The 22,062-nt window shown below is 43.1% G+C and overlaps 1 protein-coding gene across 2 annotated transcripts in view; it reads left to right on the forward strand.

The window, feature by feature from the left end:
• LARS2 (leucyl-tRNA synthetase 2, mitochondrial) overlaps window positions 1-22,062 on the forward strand; it is a 319,881-nt gene that overhangs the window by 129,966 nt on the left and 167,853 nt on the right. For both annotated transcript variants that reach the window (XM_077491589.1, XM_077491590.1), the window contains exon 6: window positions 19,923-20,012. In XM_077491589.1, coding sequence (XP_077347715.1) covers window positions 19,923-20,012 — 90 coding nt within the window. The remainder of the gene's footprint in view (window positions 1-19,922; window positions 20,013-22,062) is intronic.

Raw genomic sequence — 22,062 nt, forward strand, 5'->3', positions numbered from 1 at the left:
ATCTAAAGTAACCCCATATTACAAATTTTCCCAATAACCTGTATTTCATTTCCAACTAAAGTTTGTCTAACCCAATTAAAATATATACATACCATTAAAAAAAATCAATATATCATATCAAAAATTAGTGCTGATCTCAATATCACACCCTAATTCTAATATATGTCCACAAATGAGGACGGTTTACTTCGTTTCCTTTTTTTAAATGCACTGTTTCGACTATCAAAGGATATTTAATTTGTTTTATTTTATACTGTGTGCACTTTTACATTTAAAGTGGAACTTCAGTAATTTTTTCAACTTTCCATCTATTAAATCGTCTGCCCTTGTTTTAACTTTGTATAGTAATTTTTTTTTTCTGCCAGTAAATACCTTATACAGCCCACTTCCTGTTTCTTGTCTGGTCAGCCTAGGCTTATGACATCATGCACAGCTCTCTCTCTCGTGAGAATTTCCTTGGAAGCGAGGACAGATGAATCATAAGAGGGCCAATGAGAGCTGCAGGGTTTGAGAGCTGGAGGCGTGCCTTTGTAAATCCAGGAAGTGAACAGGCAACAGCTTCAGCTGTCAGTTAAAATAGTTGCAGCCAGTCTCACTGGAGGGAGATTTCTGCAGCATATTTGGCAAATTCAGAATCACAGTATATATAAAATAATATGCAAAGTGGTTGGAGGGAAGCTTCAGAATGGCAAAGATGTTTTTATTACAAATTATGTGAGCAGACTGTCTGCTCCTCTTTAACCTTCATTTTACCATGTTTGGAAAACAGATTCAAAATAACCGTGATCACATTGTTTATCAGATTAAGTAACTGACACATATTGTTATGCTATACTTGTAGTCATATCATGGGAGTCCTTACCACTAATTTGTCATCTAGCATATTCTTTCATGAGAAAGAAAAAAGGGAGGGGGTCAACGGAGGGGGTTACATCTGCACATAGCTAACAGGACACACAAAATAGCTCCCAGCACAGCCATTCACACACATAGATGATTATTACTTTAAAATCGATTACATTTTTCCCATTTGTACATATGCATATTGTTCTTTCACTTTCTTTTAACTCTCTTAAAAATTTCCCTGCTTAACCACTTCAGCCCCGGACCATTTTGCTGGCCAAAGACCAGACCACTTTTTGCGATTTGGCACTGCGTCGCTTTAACTGACAATTGCGCGGCCACGCGACGTGGCTCCCAAACAAACTTGCCGTCCTTTTTTTCCCCACAAATAGAGCTTTCTTTTGGTGGTATTTGATCACCCCTGCGGTTTTTATTTTTTGCGCTATAAACAAAAATAGAGCGACAATTTTGAAAACGCATTATTTTTTACTTTTTGTTATAATAAATATCCCCCCAAAAATATAAAAAAAAAAATTTCCCTCAGTTTAGGCCGATACGTATTCTTCTACATATTTTTGGTAAAAAAAAATCACAATAAGCGTTTATTGATTGGTTTGCGCAAAAGTTATAGCGTTTACAAAATAGGGGATAGTTTTATGACATTTTTATTAATAATTTTTTTTTACTAGTAATGGCGGCGATCAGCAATTTTTATTGTGACTGCGACATTATGGCGGACACATCGGACATTTTTGACACATTTTTGGGACCATTGTCATTTATACAGCAATCACTGCTATACAAATGCAGTGATTTCTGTGTAAATGACACTGGCAGTGAAGGGGTTAACCAGTGGGTGGCAGTGTAGGGGTTAAGTGTTCCTAGGGGTGTGTTACTAACTGTGGGGGGCTGGGCTTTCTTTTAGTGAACACTGATCTCTGCTCCAATCACATGGAGCAGAGATTAGCGTCACTTGTTGCTAGGCAGAATGGGGAGATGCTGTTTACAACGGCATCTCCCAGTTCAGTAGCCCCGTGAGATGATCACGGGTACGCCCGCGGCGATCAAGTCTGCGGGACATGCGACCAGACTCACGGGGGTCCTGACCAGCACGCGAGCAGGGCGGCATTTAAAATTGGACGTACCTGTATGCCAATATGCCTGCCCGTGCCATTCTGTCGACGTACATCGGCGTGCGCTGGTCGGGAAGTGCTTAAGTTAATTTTACCTCCCTAAATTTTGCTTTCCTTATTTTGTTCTCTGATATACCTTGCGTCCCATGTACTGTAATCCTGTACTTAACTTACTATAGCCCCTATGATTAGACAGGCAGCCATAATTCTCATCCCACCTTCCCTGTCTGACCACATATAAAGTATTCTGTTTTGGGCCAGGGCCAAAAATTATGTTATTCTTATACAGGTTGACTTTCATTTTTCTGTTTTGGCCTTTTCTCATGTTTTATAATTTACTAGTTGTGGTGCCAGACCCTAGATTCATCCCACGACATATCAAAATGTCCCTTTATGTCTAGTGTAAATTTGTCTGTCACCCTTGATCCATACTGCTCACATAGATAGCTGTTTCCTTAGCTGTTTAATCTGCATGATTCTTAGTCCCTGTGGACTTTGATAACCCTGTTGACCATTGTGGATCCCTGTCCACTTTAACAATTTATCTAGGGGCTCAGTATAGGCGGAACTGCACCTTCGGTTCATATATTTTCTAGTGCTCTTCTTGCGCTGGTCATTTTTTTTTGAGGGTCTCTTACTCTTCAATCCCTTACCTAATTTAATGCCCATAATGACTGGCCAATCTTTCTCTCTTTTCTACTTGTGCCTATACCCTGCTGCCTCTAAACTAATATTACAGCAGGTGTGTGCTTCATATAACCTGTTAACAGCACTATTCTTCCCTTTCTTATCTATAACACTCTGATTGACAGTAGACAGTGACGACATAACATATAACTACCAATCAATACCATTTGATTAAGAGGGTGTAAAATATAGATACCCTTTGTCCCGAAAACGCCTTACCGTTCAAGGAAGTCTGATGACTCAAATGTAAGCAAAGGACCACCTGTGAATTCCCTCCTAGGAAAAGCCTGCAAACTTGGAGGCCAGCATTGATAACGTCTGTTGATGACAAAAAGCGTCTGGAGGAAGGCGCGTAGTGACGTCACCATGCTATTCAACTAGGAGGACGTGCTCCGTTTGTATATGCCGGCCGGCATTTTCTTTTTATGCATTTCTATTACTACAGAATTGTAAGTGTAACTTTTAATTAATGAATCCATTAAGTTTTTGATATACTACACCATGGTGGTCCCTCTTTTTTCCCTGAGAATCTAATGGGAGTGCATGGATATTGGGACGAACAAATTAAACAGCTTCACCCGATTAACATCGGCGTCCTGGTCATCTGCAAGCTTAAAGGCCCAGGCTGGGTTAAGCCACTTGCCTTTAATGCTTGCCATTTGGTGAGCATATTCAACAGCTATGGTGATCAGGCACTTTTTTTGTTTGGGCATGCACACTATGTTCATTAACCAGTGACTACAGCATCTATATATATATTTTTTTTTGATCTTTTTCACATCATGTGGTTTTCATGGGCTCAATTGTATGAAATTTTATAGCGCAGCTTTTTTACTCATAGAAAATAGAATACAAGAATATACAGATCTTACAAATTTCTTTTACAAACTGAAGAAATGTAAAAAAAAAAAAAGTTCAAAACAAGTAAATATAATATACCTTCCTATCTATTTACTAAGGTTAGTCCCAAAGGAATTAAAAATAGATAATGTTGATTGAGAGAGTTCGGTTTTGCTTTAACTACAGTGTTGTATGTTGCAGGGTTGTATTGATCTCACACCAAGTATTTGTGATGATATGTTTTTTTTCATGGTTAATCTGAAAGGGGCTACAAATAGAGTCTTGAACTGCCTTTTTTCCCATAATCAGAAGGATGTTTTAGCATTGCTGTTTAAGTGCCACCTAATGTACCTAGGCTCTTCATGTGTCATATTAGAGGGCAGCTTTTGGCCTAAGCTTTGACAGTGTAATAAGAAGCAGTATTGGAAGGTTCTGTTTCCTGCATAATGAATATAATTTCAACAGGCAGGTTAGAGTGCAAGTTGAAGACTACGTAATAGCAAAAGGGAGGATTGCTGTCATAGTGTGCACTCTGAATTAAATTGCATTTCTTTTAACAGGCTTTCCAGATAGTATTGTTTGATGTATTACCATAATAACAATAATTTAGAATCGTTGCTACAAAGTTTCAAGGCTACTTATAAAGCACTTTGTAGAACTTTGATATTTGATATTTGAAATTCAGCTTGTGGAACAGTAAAATTTCAATATATTATCGAAGACCAAACCAAGATGGACTTGTAGATCTTTATACTCTAAGCTCTTGGTCAGTGAGCTCTTGGTCATAAACCAATCATTAAATGAAAAGGATTAAACACATTGTGCATCTTAAAGTATACATTTTTTCCTTGTTTTCAGTCGGATTTTGGATATCGTATGGAATAGTTACAATAGATACAGGTGCAACAGGGACTGAGAGGAAATCTATCCAAAGTGAGGGTAAATCACCTTTTAGAAAATAGTTAATGGAATAATTTCCACTGGAATGTTTCTTCTCGCTTCCTGTTAGGGTGACAATGGTAAACTCTGGATTTCCCATCACTTATGCCTTGTACACATGGTCGGACATTCCGACCACAAAATCTGTCGGATTTTGTTCGAAACTGTTGTTGCATACACACGGTCGGACAAAGTTTTTGGAAAATCCGATCATTCGGAACTCGGTGACATTCGTTGCGTACAACGGGACTGCATAGAGGCTAGTAGCCAATAGCTTTGGTCTCGTAATTTAATCTGAGCATGCATGGCTCTTTGTCCGATCGGAATTCTCTATAAACCATTGGAAAAATTCTGATCTGATTTTTTTTTTTGTCAGAAAATTTTAGATCCTGTGCTCAATTTTTTTCCATTGGAATTTCTTATGGAAAAAGTCCGATATAGCCCACACACTATTGGATTTTCTGAAAATATACACCGATCGGACCTTTTCCAAACTGCAATAAAAACTTTACAGTGGCTTTAGCGCTTCCCCACTATCCAAAACAAAAAAGAAAGCTTTGGCTTTAAATATACTTTAGGTAACTTGCTTCAGGCATAATATATAACTAGATAATGCTCTAACTGCCTGAGAACTACTGGATTTGGCCTTTGCTATTTTCGAACAGTGGAAATCAATATCATGTAAGTCAGACCTGCTTGGCATTGTGGCGTTTCAATTACTAGTGAACTCGGCCTGCCCAGGATCAGCTGGGAGAGGTGTGCCCAGATGTAATTGCTCTTCAAGCCTTGTTCCCAACTGTGAAGAAATAATTGTTCTGAACATATTGTGGCATGTGCCTGTTTAAACCCTGGCTGAATGACATTTAGTTTGCTTAAAAAAAAAAGAAAAAAATATGTATAATAAAGAGTTGTGTTTTAAAAAAAGAAAAAATACCATTTGTACCTTTTTCATCCTTTAGTGACTGTTGTCCAGTACATATTTAGGTCAGATAGGCCTTTTCTATTCTATTTTGCAATATAATAATATAAATTTAGGATGTCCGTGCAAGTTGGACAGATTCCCTATTCCCTTTCACTAACATTTAGCAGTCCAGAGGGGTGAAGAAGTTTTAAAAATTGCTAGCACTAGCTTGGTATTGGCTACTTGCCATCAAATCTTCATGTCAAGAAGTCTAGCGCATGATCTTCTCTAGGCACAATTGGTACATTGGTTTTGGGTTTAATAACGCTTTTATGTTATGCCAGAGCATGTAACATATATGAAGTAGGTGTTATGCCAATTTGGCTTCAAAAGTGGAAACACACTTTAACCACTTGCTTACTGGGCACTTAAACCCCCCTCAGTCCCAGACCAATTTTCAGCTTTCAGCGCTGATGCACTTTGAGTGACAATTGCGCGGGCATACAACACTGTACCCAAATGAATTTTTTATCATTTTTTTCCCACAAATAGAGCTTTCTTTTGGTGGTATTTAGTTACAGCTCGGAGTTTTATTTTTTGCTAAACAAACAAAAAAAGATGCAAAAAAAAAAAAATCATGTTTTAATAGTTTGTTATAAAATTTTGCAAACGGGTCATTTTTCTCCTTCATTGAAGTGCGCTGATTAGGCGGCACTGATAGGCTGCATTGGTGGGCACTGATGGGCTGCATTGGTGGGCACTGATGGGCTGCATTGGTGGGCACTGATAGGCTGCACTGGTGGGCACTGATAGGCATAGTTAAGGCGGCACTAATAGGCACAGATAAGGCGGCACCGATGGGCACAGATAAGGCGGCACTGATGGGCAAAGATGGGCACAGATAAGATGGCACGGATGGGTGGCACGGATGGGTGGCACGGATGGGCACTGATAGGTACCACAGATAGATGGGACTGATGGGCACTGATAGGTGGCACTGATAGGTGGCTCTGATAGGTGGCACTGCTGGGCACTGATGGGCGGCACTGCTGGGCACTGATGGGCGGCACTGCTGGGCACTGATGGGCGGCACTGGGGTGCAGCACCTGAGGCAGATTTTGGGTGGCACTGTGGGTGGCACTGCTGGGTGGCACTGTGGGTGGCACTGTGGGCACTGCTGGGTGGCACTGTGGGCACTATGGGCACTGCTGGGTGGCACTGACAGGGGGGCACTTACTTTATTTCAGGATGGCACTGCGGGTGGCAGGTGGGCACTGGCAGGGGGCAGGTGTCCTTTTAAATTGCTGGCCGTGATCGGGACTGATGTCCCGAACACGGCCGCCGGCGATCGGCTTTTTTTTTTTCTCCTCGCGCTGTCAGCGCGAGGAGGAATACTAGCCGATTACTGGCTCCGTTTTATCACATGATCAGCTGTCATTGGCTGACAGCTGATCACGTGATAAGGGGTCGGGATCGACCCCTTACACGGATCGGTGATCAGGCGAGTCTCACGGACTCGCCGATCACAGAGCGCGCCGCGCGCGCCCCTCAGGGGGCGCGCAGGCCGCTCGTAACCGGGACTACGTCAATAGACGTAGTCCCGAAAATGTGGGTCCGCGCTATTGCCGTCATTTTGCAATAGCGCGGATCCCAAGTGGTTAAGATGGTTTGCTGTACTATTAGGATAGGTGCAGTATAGAATTTCCAAATAGTGCCTTGCATATAAATGATATTATGGGTATTTAGGGTATGATGAGCTACTTTTTATAAAATGTTATGTCTTAACGGTTAATGTTAAAAAAAAAAAAAATAACAAAGAAAACATTGCAGTGCTTCCAAATGTAGAATATCACAAAGTTAAAGTGCATAAGGGTGGGGGTGGATGTGTAATAACTATAGCCCTACATAGGTACCATCCCAAAGAGAGAGTATAAATCAAGAGTAATGATAGGATGGGGTGGGACTTTGTGTGTATCTTTGTAGAGTCTAAACAAGAGTGTGTATATATATATATATATATATATATATATATATATATATATATATAAAACTTATTTGACCGCTTCAGCCCTGGAAGATTTTACCCCCTTCCTGACCAGAGCACTTTTTGCGATTCGGCACTGTGTTGCTTTAACTAACAATTGCGTGGATGTGCGATGTTACACCCTTATAAAATTGACGTTGTTTTTTTCCCCACAAATAGAGCTTTCTTTTGGTGGTATCTGATCACCTCTGCGGTTTTTGTTTTTTGCGGTATAAACTATAAACTTTTTGAAATAATAAATATCCCCCAAAAATGTATAAAAAAAATGTTTCTCCTCAGTTTAGTCCGATATGTATTCTTCTACATATTTTTGGTAAAAAAAAACGCAATAAACGTATATTGATTGGTTTGCGCAAAAGTTATAGCGTCTACAAAATAGGGGATCGTTTTATGGCATTTTTATTATTATTTTTTTTTTATTAGTAATGGCTGCTATTTTTATTATGACTGCAACATTATGGCGGACACATCGGACACTTTTAATGCTATTTTTGGGACCATTGTCATTTATACAGTGATCAGTGCTAGAAAAATGCACTGATTACTGTGTAAATGACACTGGCAGGGAAGGGGTTAAACACTAGGGACGATGAAGGAGTTAAGTGTGTCCTAGGGAGTGATTCTAACTGTGGGGGGATAGGCTTAAACTCACATGACAGCGATCACTGCTCCCGATGACAGGGAGCAATGATCTCTGTCATGTCACAAGGCAGAACGGGGAAATGCCTTGTTTACATAGGCACTTCCCCGTTCTGCGGCTCTGTGACACGATCACCGGGAGACGTGCCGCAGGCACGCTGTACGCGGCAGGTGCTTGCACCCGCTAGCCCACGCCAATTAAAGGGGACATACAGGTACGCCCATTTGCGTGCAATGGTCGGCAAGTAGTTAAACTTTTTTATTATATATTTAAAAGCATATGACAGCTACACAGATACAGGTAATGTTAATTGGGTCCAGGGTGTGCTGATCCTGGTATGGTGGATCAAAAAAGTGTGGCCTGCGCGTTTTGCGGTAACCCCGCTTCGTCAGGGCCTTGAAATAGCACAAAAATACTAGAGCATTGCAGTAACCTGACAGTACAATATTGACAGAGTTAAAAATCGATTTTAACAAATGTTAACATTTTACATAAAAAAAAAACATATAAAACGTTTTCAAAGCATTGACATTAGGGGTTTGTGGAAAAATTCACAATTAACCGTTTTAAGGTTAACACAATGATTACATTTTTTTTTGATAAAATTACGTACAGACTATTTGATATCCAGCAGTATTTCATAAATAACGGGCAAGCCAAAAAAGCTCGGAGTCTTTCCAAATTATAAGATTACAAGATGAAAAAACATTTTACAATTGTTAATTGGTTTACCTTTAAAACTGTGACACTTAGAAGACTTGACAACCTGGTTCAGTGAAAGAAAGGCCTGGGGAGCCTGTGGGGATAACCTTCCTGTGCTCACCGGGGCAGGCAGGGCAGACTCCTGAATGCATATGATAATAGTATCAATATTCTTGCTGATGGTATATTTATAAACATAAGTGTGCAGGCCAAAGATTTTAATTAGAAGTCATACCTGATGTTATAAAAGAAATCGTGATCTAGTTACAGAGATTCCAGGGTAAGGAATGCACATAATATGGATAAAAGGAATATTGGGTAACCATAGGTATATGGTACATCAATTTATCTTTTGATCCTCAAATCTCCACAATTATGTACTTATAGAAAAGTCTCAATATGATCTGACAAGGAGAGAGGAAAAAGGAAAAGAGAGGATATTCTATTTAACCACTTACAGACCGGACCATTTTGCTGGTCAAAGACCAGACCACTTTTTGCGATTCGGCACTGCATCGCTTTAACTGACAATTGCGCGGTCGTGCGACGTGGCTCCCAAACAAAATTGGCGTCCTTTTTTTCCCACAAATAGAGCTTTCTTTTGGTGGTATTTGATCACCCCTGCGGTTTTTATTTTTTGCGCTATAAACAAAAATAGAGTGACAATTTTGAAAAAAACACATTATTTTTTACTTTTTGTTCTAATAAATATCCCCCAAAAATATATAAAAAAACATTTTTTTCCCTCAGTTTAGGCCGATACGTATTCTTCTACATATTTTTGGTAAAAAAAATCGCAATAAGCGATTATTGATTGGTTTGCGCAAAGGTTATAGCGTTTACAAAATAGGGATAGTTTTATAGCATTTTTATTAAGAATTTTTTATTATTTTTTTTACTAGTAATGGCGGCGATCAGCAATTTTTATTGTGAATGCTACATTGTGGGGGACCCATCGGACATTTTTGACACATTTTTGGGACCATTGTCATTTATACAGTAATCACTGCTATATAAATGCAGTGATTCCTGTGTAAATGACAATGGCAGTGAAGGGGTTAACCAGTGGGTGGCAGTGTAGGGGTTAAGTGTTCCTAGGGGTGTGTTACTAACTGTGGGGGGTTGGGCTTTCATTTAGTGAACACTGATCTCTGCTCCAATCACATGGAGGCCTGTCTCATTCCAGCATCCCCACACAAGAGGGGGGAGAAAAGACCGCTGAGTGGGGGCTTGCACAAAGAACAAAGAAGGGTATATATATATATATATATATATATATATATATATATATATATATATATATATATATATATATATATATATATATATATATATATATATAAAATGTATGTGTCTGGGAGTCTGCCATGATTGCCTGGGGGAGAAAACGGGGGAGGGATCCCTGAGGCAGCCCGTGTTGCCCGGAGAGTGGATCCAGATAGGCTCCATGCGCCAAGTGAGGCACATGCTATATCTAAGCATGTGCCTCCGTGATCTACAGCCTCAACTTGCAGGTTTCCAGATGGAGAGTGTGCGGCAGGGGCTCTCCAGCTGATACAAATCAGTTTAGAGAGACCAAGGCCGTATCTGTGAGCAGACGGTGGAGCACAGTAGGGTCTGCGCTGGAAATGACATGCACTGGATGTGCATTCCATATGGGCTTAGTGGGGAAAACCGGAAGTTGCCCCAGATTGGAATCCTAGATGGAGAAATTCCGTGCAAGGAAACGCCTCTGTGGGGTGACAAGTGTGTCCAAATGTAAGAGAGGTCCCACTCGTGAAGATTACACCCAGTGGGTCCTCTAAATCTCTCAGGCCGTGGACAGACACGGGCGAGGTGAAGCTCATTGGACGGAATGAGGTGTCCTAAAATCTGTAAAAAAAAAAAAAAAAAGAAGAAGGAAAAACACAGAGCAAATATCAAAAATAATAACAGTAGAGTAATAAAAATATATAATTTAATCTAATAAAACATTTAGTATTCTTTGTAGTAAAAAAGCAAATATATATATATATATATATATATATATATATATATGGAGATATGTAACCTTAAATGAACCTGTCCCTAGTCTTTCATATGAGGCAATGCTGGACATTTTTACAGTGCAGACATCCAGTAAACATATATACGTTGTATATTGCAGCAGGTGTATAGTGTACACCCCTCACAGAGTCTCATTGACAATGTAATTTTAGTTTATAAACGAGTGCATTATGTGAAGTAAAAATGAAAACAAGAAGGAAATAAAAATAAAAATAAGACTTAGTAAATACCTATGAATAAGGGAAGAGGGGGGAGGAAAGGGAAAGAGAGGGAGGGGAAGGGGGGGGAGAAGGGAGGGGAAGGGTAAAAGGTGGGGGAGAGAAAGAAAGGGGGAGACCTGTAAAGAAGGGGATAATGATGGAAAAGCATAAAGGGTTATTCGCTGTCAGTAGAGGTCAGATGTCTAAGGAAAGCGTCATTTAACCCTGGTGGTCTGGTAGCTTTTAATTTAAATCCATTTGGCCTCTACCTGTAAAAATTTTGCTCAAAATCACCCCCTCTTACTAGGGGGTGAATTCTGGCAAGTGCCTGGAATTTTAAAGAATCTGTTTTATAATCATAGAATTGTGCAAAGTGTCTGGGTATAGGTTTTTGCAATGATTCCTATATGTATATCTGTAAAATGTTCCTTAATGCGTTTCCAAAAATTCAGTTTTGTTTTACCCACATAGTGGCTTCCACAGCCACATGTGAGCAAATATACTATGCCAATGGTGTCACAATTTACAAAATGATACATGGTTAGATTTTCACTTGTAAGCAGGTGAACGCTCTTCCCTGGTTGGATAAACCTACCATTTCCACATTGAAAGGTGCTGCAGGGCAGGGACCCACATGGATCTTTATTTTCCTGGAGTGAAAAGTGAGTAGACACCAGGATGTCTCATATAGATTGATTACGTTTAAATGTTAAGTGTGGTTCTGGTTCCACAAATAGCCTTAGAGATGGATCATCGTGTAGGAAATGCCAATGTGTGCTCAAAATGGATTTTAGAGCTTGATGCTGATTTTTATACTTTTGTAATAGTTCGTATATCTTGTGAATCAGAGGATGTTGGAGTTTCTCACTGTAGGTCTCAGGGGTTATCTTTTGCATTTCTATAGGCCCTTTTTAAAGAATTCTTACTGTAGCCTCGATCCAGGAAAGGCTTATGTAGGCAAGAGGCTTGTGCTTCAGGTGTCCGTTTATCAACCAGTGATCAGCAGTGATCCAGAGGATCGCCGCTGATCACAGCCCATAAACAGTTTATGAACCAGAGATAATTGGGGGGAGAAGTGTTTGAACTTGTTCTCCCGCCGATTATCACCACACACTGAGAATCCTCATTGACTGACACAGTAACGGCCAGTTTATGAAGCTGCGATCTGAGCGCTTCACTGGCGATCTGTGTCAGAATTCACACTGCCCGATTCACCAACTCAGAGGTGGAGAATCGGGGAATGAAGAGGGAATGTGCGGGGATCTGAGGAGGAAATAGGAAGATAACTTCCTTATGCCTCGTTCAGACCCCCCTGTGACGAACGCGGGCCAACCTCACACCACGCTGTCACTTACGTAACAATGCCACACTCAGCTGCACCCAGCACAAAGATTTTCCAGCTTGCGGGACCACAATCTAGGTGCGGGCAGCCTGAGAGCGATTGTCACTGGGCTAATTACACAATTAACCCTTTAACTGCCACCACCCCCGTTTAAAAGACAGAGCCGGGGGGACTCGTAATTTAAGCAATACCAATTATAAGTTTAGAATAAGCGCCTGCAACACACACTGCCACCACAGACAGGTCTGCTCAGTGCCTTACTCTACCACAGTAGCGCCCTTTTAAGAGACAGGTCTGTTTATAGTTTGCATCAAGAGCTTTAAAGAGGAAGTAAACCCTGATGGGTTTACTTCCTCTTTTTTTCCCTGCAAAGGTAAAGCATAATGGACTACTATGCATCGCATAGTAGCTCATTATGTGTCACTTACCTGACACAGGAGCCAGCGAAGTCGCCGCTGTCACCTGTAGTCCGCCGCATCCATCTTGGTTGTGGCGTCTCTCGCAGCTCCGACGAATGACAGCGGAGAAGCCGCGATGACGTCACTCCCGCGCATGCGCACGGGAGTCGCGTCTCGGAGCTCCGACGCTGCCATTCGCCGGAGCCGCGATGACGTCACTCCCGCGCATGCGCACGGGAGTAGACAAATTTGGCAAATCCATTCTTGGACTTGCCGCATTTAGTGCGCCTGCGCGCCGCTGTCTACGGCGCATGCGCCGTAGACAGCGGTGCCCATTTTCGGGCAAATATCTCCTAAACCATATAGGTTTAGGAGATATTACTTGGACCTACAGGTAAGCCTTAATCTAGGCTTACCTGTAGGTCAAAGTTGTTTGGAAGGGTTTACTTCCATTTTAAAGACAAGGTTATCACTTTTCAACATAAGGGTTTATTATGAAAAGATCAAGGTTGGTGCGAATAAAACATTTACAGAAAAAGGATGTTTCAACAAATAAAGACAATATACAGCCACAAAGAAATAAGGTAGAATCGGGAAGGAAGAATACTTGCAATTAATGTCCGAGGGTTGATCAGAGTTCGATCGATGAGCAAAGGTAATCGGTTCTCAAACTTGGCAGATGTTCTTGCTTGGATGGTAAAAGGAGAACTGACCATTGCCTTGGCCTCTCCTCTTTTCTGTCAAATCAAAGGGGGTGTTGACAGCGACCAGTGACCAATCGTCTGGTCATCTTGTTTAGGGGTTGGTTGCTGGGAGGTGTCTACACTCATGACCCTGTCCCAGGTACACTTTGTGATACATATTCATATCTCTGCCTCTCTACTGTTTATAGACTGCAGATATCCAGATATCCATTTTAGTGATCAGGGTTACCTAGGAGTAGTAAGGGGTCCCCATATGACCTGACATAGGGGTGTTTGGACTTGAAATGTTAGAAATGAGGGAACTAAATATATCCATAGTATGGCTGTGCTATGATTGCTTTGAAAGTAATAAAAAATGTTGCAGTTTCAAAACGATACTAATCTGTCTGCAGTCTATGTGGTATGAGGTATTTACGACGGGTATCTGTTGGTTCTCTGAATGGAGTGGGTGACAGTTTTACGACAGGCCGGAATATCTTGCCAGGCAACTTGAGCCTTGTTTATTGACCTAGCCTGGTCAAGGGAGGGGAAAGTTCAGATTATTCTAAGGTTAGCCAAACTGTCATGGCTGCGTTCCAAACAACATGGAAACTAGTTGCACCATCTCCTGTCCCGGACGTGATATCGTTACACCTCCCTCCTTAGGTGGTTGCATGGGAGGGAACTACAATTTCCCTCCTGACGCAACCGACTCTTGCGGGCTCGGCTTGTCGCGACAGTCCATCAGCATTGCCATGGGTGCTGCCTTTTTTATGCTGGATGGTGAAATCGTATTGCTGTAGAATTAAGCTCCACCAAAGTAGTTTGCCATTCTCCCCAGCAACACGATTTAGCCAGCTCAAGGGATTGTGATCTGTGATCACAGTGAAGTGCCGTCCATAAAGGTACGTTTGTAACTTCTGGAGATCCCACACGATCGCAAGACACTCCTTTTCGATCGTGGCATATGCTACTTCACTGGGAAGCAGCTTCTGGCTCAGGTAGAGGATGGGTGCCTCCAAAGCAAGCTGCTTGCTGTGGGGGCACTGAACAGGAGGGAGGGGCCGGGTTTACAGAAGAGGAGCCCGAGAAGAGGAGGATCCAGGCTGCTCTGTGCAAATCCACTGCAACAGGGAAGGTAAGTATAAGGCCGCGTACACACGGGCGGACTGTTGGCCCAACCTTGTCCGCTGAACAGTGTTTGGGCGGACAGTCCGCTCGTGTGTGGGCTTTCAGCGGACAGTTTCAGCGGACAGTTTGACGGACAAAGTCTTTCGGAAATTCCGAAAAACTGTCCGCTGAAACTGTGTTTGAGCGAACAGTCCGCCCGTGTGTAGGCTACTTTCGAAATGAGCAAACTGTTCCCGCTCGGAGGAAAGTCTGCTCATTTCGAGGTAGGCGGGGCCCGCGACGGAGACGTCGCGGGCTCCGCCGCCTGGAATGGGCTTAAAGGGGAACCCCAACGCCGAAAAAAATCGGCGTGGGGGTTCCCCCAAAGTCCACAACAGACCCTTGTCCGAGCACGCTACCCGGCCGGCCAGGAAAGGGGGGCGAGCGAGCGCGCCCCCCCTTTTGAGCCGTACCAGGCCGCGTGCCCTCAACATGGGGGGTGCCTTGGGGAAGGGGGGGCCGCGCGGCCCCCCCACCCCAAAGCACCTTGTCCCCATGTTGATGAGGACAAGGGCCTCTTCCCGACAACCCTGGCCGTTGGTTGTCGGGGTCTGCGGGCGGGGGGCTTATCGGAATCCGGGAGCCCCCTTTAAGAAGGGGGCCCCCGGACACCGGCCCCCCACCCTATGTGAATGAGTATGGGGTACAATGTACCCCTACCCATTCACCTGTGAAATAAAGTACAAAAAAAAACACAACACAGAGAAAAAATATTTTATTGCACAGCTCCGGGGGTCTTCCGTCTTCGGGGGTCTTCTCGCCGGACTCCTCCGCTATCTTCGTGTAGCTCTTTTACTAGCGGAGGAGCCCGGCTTTCTTCCTCCCCGCCGCCGGCCTCTTCTCCCGACTTCGTGGGTCTTGTCCCCCTCTTCGGTTCTTCTGCCGGGCCACCGCGCCTTCTTGTAGCTCTTTTTCAGGCGGTGGCCCGGTCTTCTGTCGCCGCTGCCTTCCGTTCTTCTGTCGCCGCCTTCGGTTCTTCTGCCGGGCCACCGCACCTTCTTGTAGCTCTTTTACAGGCGGTGGCCCGGTCTTCTGTCGCCGCTATCGCCGTCGCCGCCTTCCGTTCTTCTTCTTCTTCTTCTTGTTCTTCTTCTTCTTCCCCAGGAGATGTTGACACGTCGCTCTCTCCGGCCGGAATGCCAGAGCCGCGCTGTGCGGTCACTTATATAGTGACAATGGGGCGGTGTCACATGGTATATGTCACATGGGTTGGTCACATGGTGACCCCGCCCCCTTACGATGTCATAGTCCCCATGTGACATCAACCCATGTGACCAACCCATGTGACATATACCATGTGACACCGCCCCATTGTCACTATATAAGTGACCGCACAGCGCGGCTCTGGCATTCCGGCCGGAGAGAGCGACGTGTCAACATCTCCTGGGGAAGAAGAAGAAGAAGAACGGAAGGCGGCGACGGCGACAGCGACAGCGGCGACAGAAGACCGGGCCACCGCCTGTAAAAGAGCTACAAGAAGGCGCGGTGGCCCGGCAGAAGAACCGAAGGCGGCGACAGAAGAACGGAAGGCAGCGGCGACAGAAGACCAGGCCACCGCCTGCAAAAGAGCTACAAGAAGGCGCGGTGGCCCGGCAGAAGAACCGAAGAGGGGGACAAGACCCACGAAGTCGGGAGAAGAGGCCGGCGGCGGGGAGGAAGAAAGCCGGGCTCCTCCGCTAGTAAAAGAGCTACACGAAGATAGCGGAGGAGTCCGGCGAGAAGACCCCCGAAGACGGAAGACCCCCGGAGCTGTGCAATAAAATATTTTTTCTCTGTGTTGTGTTTTTTTTTGTACTTTATTTCACAGGTGAATGGGTAGGGGTACATTGTACCCCATACTCATTCACATAGGGTGGGGGGCCGGTATCCGGGGGCCCCCTTCTTAAAGGGGGCTCCCGGATTCCGATAAGCCCCCCGCCCGCAGACCCCGACAACCAACGGCCAGGGTTGTCGGGAAGAGGCCCTTGTCCTCATCAACATGGGGACAAGGTGCTTTGGGGTGGGGGGGCCGCGCGCCCCCCCCTTCCCCAAGGCACCCCCCATGTTGAGGGCACGCGGCCTGGTACGGCTCAGGAGGGGGGGGGGCGCGCTCGCTCGCCCCCCTTTCCTGGCCGGCCGGGTAGCGTGCTCGGACAAGGGTCTGTTGTGGACTTTGGGGGAACCCCCACGCCGATTTTTTTCGGCGTTGGGGTTCCCCTTTAAGCCCATTCCAGGCGGCGGAGCCCGCGACGTCTCCTTCGCGGGCCCCGCCTACCTGTACACGCGCTCGAAATGGGCGGATTTGCCTCCGCCTTACGTGGGCGAGTCCGTTCATTTCAAAAGTTGAGCGAACTGTTTGGCAAACAGTTCGCTGAAACAGTCCGCTCAAAAAAGTGCCGTGTGTGGCCATGTCCGTCCATGCTAATTTTGAGCGGACTGTTTGCCGAAACTGTTTGACAAACAAAGTTGGGCGAACAGTCCGCCCGTGTGTACGCGGCCTAACATGTTTATTATTTTATAGGAAAGAAAAACAAGTCTTTACAATCACTTTAAGTTTGTAATATTCTAAATTTAGAGGCGCTGCATTGTTTTCTTTGTTGGTTTGTTTGGGTACTGTATATTTACCTATTGCAAGCTGTCCATTTCTTTTCTTTAGCGTTGACCCCCTTTAATATTAAAAAATAATATTAAAAAATACATTTGGAGACCAAGAAAGGGCTTGAAAATGCTGATAGTTATCTACCCTCACATCTTTGGAAGTAACATTGTAAGTTTAGTTGTTAGTATGATTGTAAGTTTTAATAGTACTGTAATTATTTCTTTACTCAGCATTGGGTTTGTATTCTAGTTGTAGTTTTGGTAGATGTGTCCTTGCTGCCATAGACGGTGATGCAGACTGAGCCCACTTGATGGAGTTGGAAAGTCCCATGCAGCTTTCTTATAGCATCATTTCACAGCTCCCTTGCAGGCGAGTTGTCAGCATCAACTTCACCATCTGTTTCATTCCCCAGTCTCCACAGTTATGTTCAAGGTGAAGCATAACTTGTGAGGTTCATGCTGATTCTTCAAACTTGTTGTCACAAGCTGGAATACCGAATGACATCAGAGTCCCTAAACACTCTTAACAAGTGAGCTTCCCCTTCAACACTTGTTGGAATTCTATTTATAGAGCTACAGTAAATACAATTCACGATTTAGAGTATAATAGTGACAAAAGCTAGATTAATCTTTATATTCCTTTAAATAATTAAAGCACACATTTATGATAGTGCAATATAACAATTCTTAGATGTGGTGGCTGTATTAGTTCTCCATTTTTAGGCTTTCTTTCTTCTATTCTAATCTGGTCATCCAGACAGAAAAATCTCTCTTGCAGTTACAGGGATGAGACAGACCATTTAACACTGGCATGGGTGCTTCAAATAATCCGTTTTTATTCATTTTTTTAAAAACCTTTATTCCAAAAAAAACAACTGTTTTGCTTTAACTGATTGAAAAGTACTAGTTGGAGTTTTGCTTCAGTTTGTAAGTATCTAAATCTGCTAGTACTTCTAATGCCGCGTACACACGACTGAACTTTTTTCGACGGACTAGGTCCTACGGTCTTCCCGACGGACTTTCGGTGGAGGTCCGACGGACTTTCTAAACTAAACGGACTTGGCCACACAAGTTCGTTCGAAAGTCTGTTGATTTTGAACGTGATGACATAAATGGGACTAAACAAGGAAGTTCAGTAGCTGCCCTTTGCAGCGTATTTGGTCTGTCGGACTAGCACACAGACGAACGGTTTCCTGATTTTTGCTCCGTTGGACTAGATTTGAAACATGTTTTATTTCTAGGTCCGTCTGACTTTTGGGAAAAAAAGTCAGCTGGAGCCCACGCACTATGGATTCCAGTCTGCCAGACCAAGTCTGCAGGGAAGTCCGATCATGTGTACGCGGCACAACACTCCCCTCCCCCCCAGATTGACAATGCTGCTGTCCAAATCTGCCCCCTGTACTTTTTCATCCAGAGTGGTGTCTATATAAAACAAGAAGTTACTGGCCAGATCACCAGGGGAAAACAGGGGGGGGAGGGGGACCCAAAAAAAGAAAAATATAATGCAGCTACCACATCTAATGATTGGTAAGCTGCAATATATTCATATATATATTTTATTTTTGGCTTTGGGTTTAATAACGATTTAACTTCATGTATTAGTATGCTTGATAATGTGTTTTTTGTTTTGTTTTTTTATAAAGTGTTGTGAATGTACAATATATACAGGTGCACCTCATAAAATTAGAAAATCCTCAAAAAATGTATTTATATCAGTAATTCAGTTCAAAAAAGCGAAACTCCTTTATTTTATATAAATGTGTTACACACAAAGTGATACATTTCAAGCATTTTTTTTCCTTTAATTTGGATGATTATGGCTTACAGCTAGTAAAAATCCCAAATTCAGTATCTCAGAAAATTAGAATCTTGCAAAAGACCAATAAAAAAAAAAAGTATTTTTAATACAGAAATGTTGGCTTACTGAAAAGTATGTCCATGTACAGTATAGTATGCACTCAATACTTGGTTGGGGCTCCTTTTGCATCAATTACGTCATCAATGCGGTGTGGAATGGAGACGACCAGCCTGTGGCACTGCTGAGGTATTATGGAAGTCCAGGTTGCCTTAATAGTGGCCTTCAGCCCATCTGCATTGTTGGGTCTGGTGTCTCTCATCTGCCTTTTGACAATACCTCACAGCTTCTCTATGGGGTTTAGGTCAGGTGAGTTTGCTGGCCAATCAAGCACAGTGATACCATGATCATTAAATCAGGTATTTGTACTTTTGGCAGTGTGGACAGGTGGCAAGTCCTGCTGGAAAATTAAATCAACATCTCTATAAAGCTGGTTAGCAGAGGGAAGCATTAATGCTCTAGAATTTCCTGGTAGAGGGCTGTGCTGACTGGACTTGATACAACACAGTGGACCAACACCAGCAGACCAAATCATCACAAATTTTTTTTTTTCGTTTGTTTTTTTATTGGTCTTATGGAATAATCTAAATTTCTGAGATACTCAATTTTGTTTTTTTCACTAGCTATAAGCCATATTCATCAAAATTAAAAGAAATAAATGCCTGAAATATATTGCTCTATGTGTAACGCATCTATATAAAATATAAGTTTTTTACTTTTTGAATTGAATTACTGAAATAAATACATTTTTGATGATATTATAATTTTATGAGATGCACCTGTATGTGTATGGTGCTGTGTAAATGAATGCCGCTATATAAGTACCTGTAATAAATAATAATGTTAATAAATATGATTGATATAATGTTTGATACAAAGTGTTCAGTATGTTCACTTGTTTATTATTTTTGTTTATTTACAGGAAGTTACCACATGTTCAGCAGATTATTATAAATGGACTCAGTATCTGTTTGCCAAAATGTACGAATCTGGACTTGTATACCAGAAAGAGGTAAGTAACAGATAAACTGCTTTTTGAAATTTTTTGCCATTTGTATCCCATTGGGGAGATTTGCTTTCACTCAGTCTTAAGATGAGCTTGGACACCCCATTAAACTCCTTTCTAGCTGAATGCCAAAATCTGCTATTTTATTTTTATTTTTTTACACCTGTAGGCCATGTGTAGGGGAGGGAATGACCTGGCCTGCAACTTCGTGGAGTTTGAGTTGAGATGAGTTTGGAAGATGTCCAAGCTCATCTCTATCCCTGTCCCATAGCCACAACAGGCAGTCACCTGGGTCCCCATTGGAAGATTTCTCTTTTATTCCTGGTATGGTGACCACTAAAAAAAATTTGATTTTCCTTTTTGCTTTCGATGATAATGACTGCCAGAACAAATACAGAGAGAGAATCTTCCTGCTGGGTACACAGACAGAAAATAAAAATGGGCAGGTGTTCTAATCTTTCTTGAGATCCCTTTCACACTAAGCCATGGCCGTGTTAGCTCTAAAGCGCTGATCGTTTTAGCAGTGCTTTATCACTGTTTAAGTGGCGCTTTTCGGCCGCTAGCGGGGTGCTTTTAACCCCAATGAATGGGTTAAAAGCCCTCGTGTTGTGCTGCTTCCGAAGTGCTTTTCAGGCACTTTGGAAGCGCTGCCTATTCATTTCGATGAGCGGGGCAGTTTGGGAGCTTTGTATACAGCCCTCCCAAACCGCCCCAAAGATGCTGCTTGGAGGGCTTTTCCTAACGTTTATTTAGCATTATTTAGAGGCTATTTCATTACTTTACATTACATAAAACCAAATAGAAAACTAGGACACAAACTTAGGCTAGGTTCACACATGTCCACTGCGAATTTCCAAAGCAGCTGTTCAGCAGTTCAGCTGCAATTTACATGCGGTTCAAATGCTAAGCTGGCGGTCACCGGCATCTTTAACTAGATGGTTGTTAAGGAACGTGCCAGGAAGCTGGCCATCATGTCCCTAACAGGTGACTCCTCATCTGTCAGTGAGGTTCCTCGCTGACGGCTGAATGTTAAAAAAAAAAAAAAAAAAAACATTGCCTGCAACAAAAATTATTGTGAGAAAAACAGCGTGGGGGCCCCCCAATCCATACCAAGTCCTTTGGGGTCTGGTACAGATTTTAAGGGGAACCCTACGGCAAAAAAAAAAACATTGCCGACAATAAAGAAATTGCCAGGGAAGGGAGGACGGGGGATCTTCAGGCAGGGGACTTAATGGAATCTGGAAGCCCCCAGATCCCACCCACCATGAGGATGAGGATGGGGTACCATGTGCTTAGCTGTGTCCATTCACAGCTATTCACATGTAAACAAACTTGCTGGCTATCGTTGTTCCTTTCCTTGCGAGCTGTCACAGCAGGAGAGGAGAGATGGTAACTGGAAATTCTGACATACATTTACACTGATAAACAGGGCACTGATCATAAGAGCACTGATTAACAGTGCTACTTGTCAGTGCCCATCAATGCCACTTATCAGGGAAAACACACTGTAAAACGCATAGGTGTCAACCTAGCCTAAGCATATAAAAAGGCCTGTGGAAACTAACTTATTAGTCTTACTAACAGGTAAGGGCTTAGGCTTTAGGTCACCCAAAGCTCTACAAAGTCTCAAGGCTCTTAAATCCAGGCCAGAACTTATCAACCCCTTGGCGCTAAGCGTATGCAAATATGCGGCCTCACTGGATTGGGCTTTTTTCCGTGGGGCAGCATATTCACATATATGTTTTTTGTGCTGGGAGCAGGCCATGAGAGAGGGACACAACTCCAGATTCTGGGTCACCTGATCTCTTTGATAGCCTCTGATTGGCTATTATAGTGATCAGTCACCGTGAAGCCCGCCCCCATGTTTTCTCTCTCTGAATGGAGGAGAAAGATGCATTGTATCTCAGTCAGTGCCAGGGTTAGCGTTTGGGTCAAGGTCAGGGACAGTATTTTTTTGGCCAGGATTATTTTTTTTAAATTAATATTAGTGTTACACCCCTTTCACACCAGGGCATTTTGCAGGCGGTATTGCGGCGGTTTTAACCCTTTTGCGGCC

Source organism: Lithobates pipiens, unplaced genomic scaffold (genome assembly GCF_037356315.1).
Source record: "Lithobates pipiens isolate NorthernLeopardFrog02 unplaced genomic scaffold, aLitPip1_a1.2 Scaffold_19, whole genome shotgun sequence".
NCBI classification, from domain to species: domain Eukaryota; kingdom Metazoa; phylum Chordata; class Amphibia; order Anura; family Ranidae; genus Lithobates; species Lithobates pipiens.